Source organism: Anolis carolinensis, chromosome 2, assembly GCF_035594765.1.
Source record: "Anolis carolinensis isolate JA03-04 chromosome 2, rAnoCar3.1.pri, whole genome shotgun sequence".
Taxonomy (NCBI): Eukaryota; Metazoa; Chordata; class Lepidosauria; order Squamata; family Dactyloidae; genus Anolis; species Anolis carolinensis.
The window spans coordinates 174,928,965-174,941,493 of NC_085842.1; the positions used below are offsets into that span (position 1 = coordinate 174,928,965).

The 12,529-nt window shown below is 40.5% G+C and overlaps 1 protein-coding gene across 1 annotated transcript; it reads right to left on the bottom strand.

Annotated features, from left to right (window-relative positions):
• Nucleotides 1-2,477: 2,477 nt before the first annotated feature.
• Nucleotides 2,478-10,784, bottom strand: ddx5 (DEAD-box helicase 5). Its single transcript, XM_003224441.4, has 13 exons — nt 10,615-10,784; nt 7,875-8,040; nt 7,434-7,530; nt 7,203-7,336; nt 7,025-7,090; nt 6,354-6,495; nt 6,082-6,242; nt 5,777-5,949; nt 5,536-5,646; nt 4,948-5,009; nt 4,785-4,844; nt 3,397-3,621; nt 2,478-3,143 (listed from the first exon to the last, which is right to left on the bottom strand). The coding sequence occupies exons 1-13, from the start codon at nt 10,644-10,646 to the stop codon at nt 2,770-2,772; spliced, it is 1,803 nt and encodes a 600-aa protein (XP_003224489.1). The 5' UTR covers nt 10,647-10,784; the 3' UTR covers nt 2,478-2,769.
• Nucleotides 10,785-12,529: the final 1,745 nt, after the last annotated feature.

The following is a 12,529-nucleotide window of genomic DNA, read 5'->3' on the forward strand; positions in this document are numbered from 1 at the left end:
TCCAGGCTGTTTACCATGCTAGCCCAGCTAACATCTTTGGCATTACATCTTTTATATATCTCTGTTCTGTTGGCTCTGGGAAATTGATGCTTTTTTGATGTTTGTTTTGTTTTTATGTTGATATAATTTATTTTATAGGTTATGTCTTATTTTAATTTTAGATGTTAAGTTATAATCTGTTTTTATATGTTGGATAACTATTTACTATTTTGTGTATTGGTTGTCTTATTCAGGCATTGAACATTTGCCTTTTTGTGATTGCCCCGAGTCCCTTCAGGGAGATAGGGCGGAAAGCAAATAAAGTTTATTTATTTATTATTTATTTTTTAAGTACTGCAAATTTAACACTTGACAAAGTTATATATGGAAAGCAAAAGGGGGAAATAAAAAACAAACTGACCCTAGTGTGTGTTGTTGATATAGAATGAACAATCATATCTAACTGTTAAAAAAGGCTAAATAGAGATGGTAAAAAAACATCCAGTGCATCTGAGAGTGCAGGAGAAATGCCACGTTTAAGGAAGGGGTGAGCTGGTCTCAAGTAAAATAGCCAAGAGTTGCCAGGACAGAGGTAATACTAAAAAGCCTGTAAAACACAATAAATCTCAAGAATGTGTATACTGACTCCAGTACACACAAAACCGCAAAAAAACTGAGGTGCCTCATATTCATGTTGATGAAAACAATCATTACCATTATTGAATACAGAACAATCTTCCAAATGGGGATAATGATGCAACATCCTTCTAGTTTCTCTATCCAATCATGCACCCATTTCAGCAATAAAATTCTTTCAGATTACTTAGTACCAAAAATGCACCCTAGTTGCATGAATTCTTGTCTAATTAAATTTCATATACTTTTCTATACATTTTTCAGTTATCTTTGGATAACTGTAGTTTCCAGTGCTGAAAACACAAGCACACTACCGTGAAATATCTTCAAATGCACTAAAAAGTATGTTTTATTCACTAGGATTCTCAGTCCCAATGCTGAATACAAGATTTAAATATCTGTGTGGTTTTAGAAGTGCACTTTGCCAACATTGCCAATGGCATTCAGGACTGGCACGGTCATTCTGGTTCAGCAGGCCAGTGGAAATTTCCATCATGCCACATTTGTTAAATCAGTTATAACCTACTTCCATTAGGTGGAGCTTACAAGGAAGCAGCATTAAACTCACTGAGCCTGTTACCAAGGAGGATGGGAGTCAGCCATGTTCAAGTTCCAGTGAGTCAGAATAATCCTATTATAGGTGATTTGAAGTACTTCAGAGCCCTCAGAATAAATCTAAGAGGTAGTTGGGTTACTGGGTCAAAATTACATATTTATCTTTGCTAAGTAAATGAAATCCACAGAAATTAGGATTACCAATTCTACCCGCCCTTTTAACAAAATAAAAATCAATTTAATATCTACAAATTTCTGCAAGTTGCAAGGGAAGGCATTTTTAAATGTTTTCTGATTAAAACATTTTCATGGTTGGAGTGACACCAAACAGATGCTAATGTCATTTTACATAACTGAAATGTTGCATATTTATTCAGACTTGCCTTTAAACTGGAAATAGGTCCAAATTTGTAAAGCTGTTTTATTTCTTATGTTTTATTTTGTTTATTGTATTTACCTGAGTTTCACCCCATGTAAGCTGCCCCAAGTCCCTTCGGGGAGATGGAGGCGCGGGGTATAAAAATAAAGTTATTTTATCCTTTTTTACTTTCTTAAGAACAGTCTTTTGATTTGGGAAACCTAACTCTGAGTCTGCTCTGAAGCAGCTACTGTAGGTGATTGCAAAGTTGACGCATGTTTGATTCAAGTGTTGAATCACCAGTAAACTGAATACTTGTTTTACATATACACCCCCCCCCCCCAAGATTTATGCAGACCTGCAATTCACAAGAGAAATCCCAAATGTGGTAATTCTTAAAGCTCACATCCTGGAAGCCACCTGTCCACACCAGTAAACCATTTCAAATGCATAGCTGGGGTAGCTTTCATGTTATCTTAGAATGAAAGGAGGAACAGGTGTTTTCTAAAACCATAGGTATCAACCATCTCCAGTATAACAAGGATCCCTGATGCCTTTCCAATTTCAATAGGAAGCCTGGTGTTTATTTTAATACACAATTCAAAATGCACTATTTAGGATAGGAGGAAGCTACCCTAAATCAGATAATTAAAACCCTGGACTAACCTCATAAGGTAAACATATTAGTCTACTAACAAGATTTTACTGAACTGTCTTCCAGTGAATTTCCCATAACAAGTTATGTCTCTTTTAGACACCTTTTACTTTTAGACGGTAAGATTCCTCTCCCTCCTTAAATCAACCTCAAGAGATCGTGAATTCCAACAGACTTCAGTCAGAAAAATAAGATTCTCTATTGATGCTAAAGGCGCTTATATTATAGCCAGTCTAGTGAGAATGGAAGAGATAACTTCTGATAAGTCGATCATTCAAACACTGAACAAATAACTTCTGTTTTCAAATATCTTTATTGGAAGGCCATGCATTGCCCCCAGTTGTTGTATTTCAAATCACTGTACATTTACTTTGTGAAAACACAGTCTGCATTTTCTAGTACAAAAAACTAAAAATTGTTCAGGAATGTAGAGAATATTCAACTTAAATAGCGGAAAAGTGCACCAGGTACTGTTGCACTGCAGACGTTTCTGCATGTTCCATAAGATTTTAAATAACTATGTTGTCAACACACAATATAAAGAGCAAATATGAAAAAAAAAAACAAGACACTTAAATAGACTAGGTTATTGGGTATAGTTTGCTGGCATTGGATAACCTATCATTGGTGTACCGCCAGTTGCAGGGTATGTATACTGCTGTTGGTTCATTGCACCGTGCATGTTTGCCATGTTATTTCCATACTGCTGGTCATAGCCATTCTGGAAAGCTGTGGTGCCAGCCCTAAATCCACTCTGCATGCCACTTGCTCCAAAGTTGCTTCCAAAGCCAGTTCCATTACCAAAACCTTGAGCACCATAGCCACCATTCTGAGTTTTTGCACCAAAGTCTCTCTTGCCCACTGCACCATAGGTTCTTTCAAAGTTTTCCCTCTCTCTAAAACCAAATCCACCTCTTTTGCCCGCAGAGTATCTGTCACGTCGGTCACCTCTGGAACGACCTAGAACAATTAAAAGTTGAAACAGGCTTAATAGGGGCAAACACTCTTGTTGCAAATAGGAGCAATAAACAAAGTCAGATTTTTCTTCCTGCAACATCTCTTCTTGCCAAAGTTTAAGTTCTGCATAACTGTTACTATTTATAGCAGTATTTCAAAGGTCATAAAGGAATTGTGATGTCAGAGCACACATCACAGTGCACGCTCTTGTTAAGTATCAAACATGTATTTGAATAAGATGAAATAAAATATTTACCTGAACCTCTGTCTTCAACCAACTGGAGCAATTTTGGGTTGATCGCCTGATTAGCTTCACGAAGTACAGAGATGAGGTCGCTTACTTGCTTTATATTGTTAGGTGTAAAGAATGTATATGCTGTGCCTGTTTTGGTACTGCGGGCAGTTCGTCCAATTCGGTGGATATAGTCCTCAGAGGAGTTAGGGTAGTCATAATTGATGACAAATTTCACATCTTCCACATCTGTAAAGTGTTGCAGTGCAGCAAAAGGCAATGCACAAAAATTTGCACACCACAACAGCCAGATGAAAAAGCAAGTTAGATAGAAATAGACTGTATGACGCTAACTGCTGTAAAGAATGTTAATTATCTATTTCCTGCAAAAAAGAGGAACATTGAACATTGCTGCAACTCTTCCCTCTGAATCTTTCTCTGCAATTAACCCTGCAACCTAACATCCTTACCAGAGCACCCCTACAAGTCAAGTGACATCTGAATGCTTCTTGCAGTAGGACCAATAAGTTCACATTAGCCTCTTTGAGTGCTCCCAAGGACCTCAAAATAAAAATGAGGCCTTGTCGCACATCAGAAGCTTAAAAAGAGGGCCACACTGCTTGTCTTGCCAAGACCTTTCAACCGCAGCTGCAAGAAAAACATACCTGTCCCCGAAAGGTCATCAAGTTGTTTTCATGCACTGTGTCTCGTCTAGGCAAGCGCTTCCAAGAAGCCAGCGTTCACTTGAGTGGGTCACTCTCTGGCAGGTCTCGACATGACGCTTAGGGTATAGGTGACGGAGGAACTCCAGGTTTGAAAAGCCACTGCTTTCCCACCCCAACTTGGATATGAGAGGTGGACTTTCAAATTTCATGTGCCAGTACTCACCAATTTGTACAAGGCTCAGTACATTTTAAGGCTGCTCTCTCCATTTCAAAGGTTGGCAAAAACCAGAGACCACAGAAGTTTAATTATTCTTCGACATTTCAGCAAACTCACTGAAATCCAAAGACTCACGGACCACAGCAAACAGTATGCACACAGACTAAACAGCAGTGCACTAGGGCAGTGTCATGCAAAGCATGGTACAGTAGAAATAACCGGGCAAAAGTGAACCGTGAATGAAGCAACCATTTGAGAGAACAGTTTATGGGGTCGTAGTTTTTGTCTTTGCCTTTTGAAGATTACTGGCACACAATGTTCAACTTTCACCTCTCTATCGGACTGGAAGCGTCCAGACGATCACTTCCATTAGTCCTCCATCCCCCTCGAGTCCTCCGATTGTCATGCCTAGGCCTTGCCACAAAGACTGCACCTTTATGTGAAAAAACTTAGAAAAATGCAGAGGTTAAAGAAAGCAATGAACTTTCTTTAAAAAATAGTGCGGCACCCAAAAATAGAATTGTACTAACCTAGACCTCTGGAGGCAACATCTGTAGCAATCAGGATAGGAGCCTTCCCATGTTTGAATTCTGCACCAAAGAAAAGCGGATTTATTTGTATTTAACAATAAACACCTGGTAGCAGTATCACCAGTCTGAATTAATGAATTAAAACATAATCAGAATCACTCACCATTTAAAACCCAGTCTCTCTCCTGCTGGCTTTTGTCACCATGAATACCCATTGCCGGCCACCTGCAAGTATATTCACAACCTCACATAAACATTCAAACATTTATTCCCAAATCTAGGAGCGACTCGCTAGTAATTTATAATTATAATTTATAATTATAATTTATTTATAATAATTTATTACCAGTATTGTACTATGCTAATATATTGAATGTAAATTTAATTTGTAAGCCGCTCTGAGTCCCCTTCGGGGTGAGAAGGGCGGCATATAAATGCAGCAAATAAATAAATAATTGCCTTTTGTCACACATGGCTTGGGAGATTATATCATGGCATCTTTTTGCTAAGTAACTGCTCTAGCTACAAAAGCAAGCCCCAACTACAACTGTTCTGCTGATATAACCATTGGTTTATATAATTTCATTAAAAATAGCAACAGAAGATAATTAGTCATGTCTAGTCAGGATCAGAAATTAAAGCAAACTGAGGCAGAATAAAAAGTAAAATAATGAGCCATTGTAACTACATTAGGGTTGTACCAAAATAGCACAATAACAGGCTAACCAGGAAGGTTTGTTGAAATGCTTACCCATCTCGTCTCATTTTTCTAGTAAGGTCATCACATCTTCTTTTGGTCTCCACAAACACAATTGTCTTGTTTTCTTTCTCACTCATAATTTCTTCCATCAACCGTATAAGCCTGCATAATAAAGAGATCCTCTTTGAGCAGTGATATTATACAAAAAGACTCTGAAGGGTCTACCATCATGTTTACAGCTGTACATAACTTTCTTTACGCCTTCAAGCAGATGACTTTCCATTTCACTTACTTGTCATCTTTCTCTACATCATGACATACATCCACTATCTGCAGAATGTTGTGATTTGCACTAAGCTCCAGTGCGCCAATGTTGATGTGTACATATTCTTTTAAGAAGTCTTCTGCAAGTTGTCTCACTTCCTTAGGCCATGTTGCACTCCACATGAGTGTCTGCCTATCAGGCTGGAAATAAATGGATTGCCCTTAACATCAAATGGTTTGCTTAGCACCCCACACATACAATCAAGAAACTAAATTAAATTCTAGCACTAGTGAACTCAAACAGAGCTTCCAGTGTAAAACTTTGACACTTACTCTTATCTGGTCTACAATCTTTCGGATCTGAGGTTCAAAGCCCATATCCAACATCCTGTCAGCTTCATCAAGAACAAGGTAAGTACACCTCCGGAGATTGGTCTTTCCGGCTTCCAAAAAGTCTATGAGTCTACCAGGCGTTGCAATGCAAATTTCCACCCCTGGAAGAAAGGATAGATAGGATATCTGGCTTGTAATCTCTGCAGTATAAAATTGTAATGTTCTGGGTTATTAGTCCCCCCCCCCCTCCCACAAAAATATCATTCTCATACCTCTTTCCAGATCACGTATTTGTGGTCCCTTAGGAGCACCTCCATAAATACAAGTGGACTTTAAGCGGCAGGCTCTACCATATTCTGCAGCCACTTGCTGCACTTGCTGAGCCAATTCTCGAGTTGGTGCCAGCACCAGACACTATGGAGAGAAGTGCAAAGGAAGACTTCGTGATGTTCTGAATTAAATCCAGTACCACATTAAAAGAATGGCATTATTCTGAAAATTATTTTTATACATGCCAAGACCACTTTGATACACTCTTTGCATGTGTTCTTAATTCCTTTAAATTATTATTTTTCTGACTTCTAAACAAGCTTGCTATGTATAAAATAATCCCAAAGCTCCAGTAACTGCTATAATTAGAGGTTACAATTAGCCAATGCCCTCTACCCACAGAATGATGTTATCATTCTGCTGTAAGTAGTAAAACTACTGAGGAGCTCCAGCACAAGAGCTAGTATTACACAGAAATTAAACCAGTAGGATCACACACTCAACTACTTGTACAGCTTCAAGCACAATACTGAAGTCCTGCCTTGGTTTCAATATTAACTATGATTCTCCATTGTTCAGTTTTAGCCCTGAAATTTAAGGATTATGTTAGGAGTGACAAGTCAGTGTTAAATTAACCCCACCCCAACTAAAATGTGCATGGCTCAGTACTTACAATAGGCCCATCTCCTCTCTCAAGAAATGGCTGATGATTTATATGCACTATGGCAGGCAACAAATACTGTTAAAAGACAAGAATAAGAATATCCTTTATCTCTCCAAATACAAAGCATTTCTTAATTTTAAATATTCAGAACAAATTACTCTCAGAAGATACAGAACAAGTCACTCACAGACAGTGTTTTCCCTGATCCAGTTTGTGCTACTCCAACCATATCCAGGCCACTCAAGGCAACAGGCCAGCCTTGTGCCTGAATAGCAGTTGGATCAGTAAAGTTCTGTCGCTGGATTACTTCCATAACGTTTGCTGAAAGACATGAAAGTGAACTGGTTAAGGGCCTGGCATTCCATGAAACAAGCATGTATACAAATATCCACATGTCAACAGCAGTATTGCTACTTACCAGGAAAATTAGCTTCATAGAAGTTCATAACAGGTTTTGGACAGTTATGGCCTTTAACTGTAATTTCCTTGCTTCCTCTATATTGTTCAATCTCTTGCTGTAAACAAAGCAAAGGCAAAGTCACTCTTCAGCCATATTATTCTCAAGGGAAATAAAAACCAACAGATCCAGAGATTATCTGCTCCCAAAATATTCCAGGGGTCACATCATATAGATGTGAGAAAACATTAGAAGTCCTCCAATGAAGCTGAAAAACTGAACGGTATAAGAGGCAAGGCTAAAGCTTAGCCGTTTCAAAAAAATACATTTACTTTTTTTATAAGGATAAGATACTAGTGTCATAAAACTGTTTTGGGACTTTATTTTCCTGGCCTACAGTAAAAGATTCACATATATTCTAATAAAAGGCACATTTCTGGGACAGCAAGGCAGTTCTCATACCATAGGACGCCTGGCAACATCAGGATGTTCTTGGTAAAAGTTCTTCTCAAACTTGGGAAGCTCATCTAGGTTCCATTTCTTCTTTGTCAGCTTTTCTCCAGGATTTCCAAACTTCTTTCCACCTAAAGACCCCCCTCTGCTTCCTCCAAAACGAGGGCTACCAAACCTTTTGAAACAAATGTATTTCAAATCATTTAACACACCCTAGCAATTCATAGATAGCATATTTTATACACATTCTTTACACTGGATACTCATCCTAGCCTGCTGACGCAATGTATTATATTGTTTTTAATATTATTGTGTTTTATTTTAATTGGTTTGATTCCCTGCACTTTTTATGTTTATTTAGCTTAATGCTTGGTTTTAGCTGTTTATAAGTTATATTATTTTATTTCATGTTTAGACTTGTTTATTTGTTATCTGTTTTGGGGCACTGTTATTTTTGTAAACTGCCCTGAGTCCATTCAGGGAGAAGACTGCAGGTTATAAGGTATTACCGTTATTATATTATTCTATAATGCCTTGTTGCTATATATATCCCCATTTCCATAAATCTCAAATATTAAAACAGAGGACAAACAAATGGAATGGGAATGCCCATAAATCTTGTACTGCAAAAGCCTCTCTCCCTATTGGCTTCTAATATTTGTACAACTCAATCCAGCCTGAAGGCAACTGACCCAAAATGATGCTATGTTAGCAAAAATTATTTTCTCAAAGACTGGATAAATCTTTGGTCTACCATATTAGATGATAAAGTAAGACTATTGGACTTGTTTTATCTCCAAGGTTTGTAACTTTTTGAATGTTTTATGATGTAAAATTTTAAATGTTGTATAATTTTACCGCTTTCCTAATTTTACCACACTTTAATGCAGCCATGGGCAAACTGTTAGGAATTGTGGGAGTTTAAGTCCAAAACACCTGGAAAACCGAGGTTTGCCCATGGCTGCTTTAATGTCTTACTGCTACTTATATCTACCTTAATACTATTGCTCTAATTGTATAATTGCCATTAATACTATTGTGATAATGATAACATTAATACATCACTATGACTATCCAAATATCAAAGTAGCAGAGATTGAGAGGACAAGCAAAGCAGCTGCTGTGATAGAAGACACAAAGCTTGATCTGCTATGGATGCATGTGTTGTTGTTTTTTAAAAAAATTGTTCAATTATTGTTGAGTCTTGACGCAGGGAGGGAGTGCCCCAAAGTGGGCGGGGAGGATTGTGAAACTGACACAATTCCGGTAAGTAGCTTGCTTAAAAAAAAACAAAAAAAACCCCAAAAAACAAAAGGGATTAGGTTTGGGTTGCTGTGAGTTTTCCGGGTTGTATGGCCATGCTCCAGAAGCCTTCTCTCCTGACGTTTTGCCCACATCTATGGTAGGCATCCTCAGAGATTTGAAGTCTGCTGGAAACTAGGCAAGGGGGGTTTATATATACAGTAGAGTCTCACTTATCCAACATAAACGGGCCGGCAGAATGTTGGATAAGCGAATATGTTGGATAATAAGGAGGCATTAAGGAAAAGCCTATTAAACATCAAATTAGGTTATGATTTTACAAATTAAGCACCAAAACATGTTAGACAACAAATTTGGCAAAAAAGTAGTTCTATGCGCAGTAATGCTATGTAGTAATTACTGTATTTATGAATTTAGCACCAAAATATCACGATATATTGAAAACATTGACTCCAAAAATGCGTTGGATAATCCAGAACGTTGGATAAGTGAAACTCTACTGTATGTAGAATATTGTCCAAGGTGGGAGAAATAACTATTGTCTGCCTGAGGCAAGTGTGATTGTTGCAATTGACCGCCTTGGTTAGCATTGAATGGCCTTGGGGAAAATGATTAAGTTTCTATTTTTTTTAAAGAAGCATGGTGGTGTTTCCTTCTCGAGAGGTTTGGAAAGCAGAGGCTGGATGGGCTATCTGTCGGGAGTGATTGGATGGTGTATCCTATCCCCGCGTGGCAGGCAGAACTGGGTTGAACTGGATTGGCCCTTCCACTCTAGGATTCGATAAGAGGGAGAAAAACGCCATGGCGCCACTGCGCATGCGCAACGTCCCCCCCTTTCCATCGAGGGCCAAAAAACTCCTACTAAAATCCAACCGAGGGCTAAATCCGTCCGCGCTCAGCTTTTGTCTGGAATGAAGTGCAAAAGAGGGACACAAAGGGAGCCCCGGTGGGCGGGTGGCTGGACAAAGAGGAGCTCCCCCTCCTTTTGGGGGCCTTTTCCCTCCGTCTACGCCACATTTTCTAAGCCGGCGCGCGTCCATTTTAAGAGGGAGAGAAAGAGAGAGGGAGGAGGAAGAACAAAGGAGGCAGCCGCCGCCGGCATTTTGATTTCCCCTCAGTCACCGCATGGCGGGGCCAGCATCCGCTTGGCTCGAGACAAAGAGGAAAAAGAGCTGCTTCCACGCCGAAGAGGCCATTTCCCTGCCAACGCCATCCTTCCCCATCACAATCCTTTCCAATAATAGCCTTTTTATTTCCTTTCTTCCTGCTTCCCAGACCCTTCGATGTTAAAACCACCCGTTTCCGAAGGGAACTGATACACCCGCCTCTCCTTTTTCCTCCCCGTTGATTCAAACGCCCACACCGCCATTTTGGCCATCCTCGGCTCCCCCCGCCGCCATTTTAAATACCCCCGGCTCCCCCCGCCGCCATTTTAGCGCCCCCCCTCCCCCCCGTCAGACTTAATCCTTCTCTCCCAAGGTCTCACCCGCGGTCCCTGTCGCTGGAATAGCCAGGCATGCTGACGACGAAGAGGCGGCCTTGAACGACGGAACGGCGAGGGAGAGAACAAGGCTGGAACCAAACCAAAGCCGATGGCGGGGGGAGACTGAATGGGGAGTGTCTCGCCGGGCGGATGCCGGTTATATAGCCGACGCCGCCGCGAATGCCGGGAAGCCGGCTCGTGACGTCATTAAAGGACCCCGCCCTCTACCCCCCTCCCTCCAGATTCCAGTTCCAACGGGCTTAAAGGTTCTTTCTGGAGGCCTTGGGGCGGGTCTACGATTATGGGCATCTGTTTCGGCCTATGGGAAGCGCAGGCGCTAGAGCCGGCCGGCTTTTTGGCTCCTTCAGACAAAAAGGGGCGGTGCTTCCCACTCGCCCTAGTAGCCGCTGGAGCCCAGGGCGCCTTGTGACGCTTGGTTCTCCCTCCACGACTGACGCCCACGCGGGTCTGAGCGCGCATGCGCAAAACAGGCTCATTCGCCTCTGGGCACTGACCATTCTTGCTTCCTGTATGTGAGGATGTTTGTCATGCATCCTCTCCTCTTGGCTAGGGGGAAAGGCCACACAGCTTCTAGGGATCCTTCTACATTGCCCTATATCCTAGGATCTGGTCCCAGAATATCTGCATATCCCATATTATCTGCCAGTGAGGACTCGCATAATCCAGTTCAAAGCGGATAATCTGGGATCAAAAAGAATTTGGTAATAATAATATTAATAATAATTCCTTATTTATATCCCGCTTTTCTCCCTCACTGGACCCAAAGCGGCTTACAAGTTATCAAAACCACATAAACAACAATCAAAGTACATCACAATAATATAAGCATAATGAAATAATCAGATTAAGGGGAAAAAAACTACAGAATATATTTAAGGGATAAGGTTTGGGTTGCTGTGAGTTTTCCAGGTTGTATATCCATGTTCCAGAAGCATTCTCTCCTGACGCTTCGCCCACTTCTATGGCAGCCATCCTCAGAGGTTGTTAGGTCTGTTGGAAACTAGGCAAGTAGGGTTTATATATCTGTGGGAGAAAGAACTCTTGTTTGTTGAAGGCAAGTGTGAATGTTGCAATTCATCACCTTGATTAGCATTGAAAAGCTTCCCAACAAAGGATTCCCTCAGGCAGGAATCAGCCAGGCTTTGAAGCCCAAAGCTTTTCAATGCAAATCAAGGTGATTTCACACTTGCCTCTTGGGCAGACAAAAGCTTTTTCTCCCACCCTGGACCTTCCACAGATATATAAACCCCACTTGCCTAGTTTCCAACACAGAAATCCACAATATTTGCTTTAAACTGGGTTATCTGAGTCCACACTACCATATATTCCAGTTCAAAGCAGATGTGGAATTTTATTTAGCTGTGTGGAAAGGGCCTAGAGGGAGAGGCCACACAGCTTCTAGGGGCCCTTCTACATTGCCATATAATCCAGTTTGAACCACAGTTAATGTGCATTCTGAAAATTGATTACATGGCAGTGTAGGTGGGGCCTATTGCCTTATCTACACTGTCATTTCATACAGTTAGAACTGCATTATATGGTCAGTGCAGACTCAGGCCAGATCTACACTGCCTTACATCCCAGGATCTGATCCCAAATTATCTGTTTATTGGGATTGTTGTATGTCTTTCGGGCTGTGTGGCCATGTTCCAGAAGTATTCTCTCCTGACGTTTCACCCAGGAGAGAATACTTCTGGAACAGGGCCACACAGCCCGAAAGACATACAACAACCCTGTGATCCCGGCCATGAAAGCTTTCGACAACATATCTGTTTATCCCAGATTATTTGACAATGGGGACTCATATAATCCAATTCGAAGGAGATATTGTGGGCCTGATTGTTTCCTGGCTGGAATTCTCCTGTGTTTTTTTTTTTAAGTGTTGCTCTTTATTTAC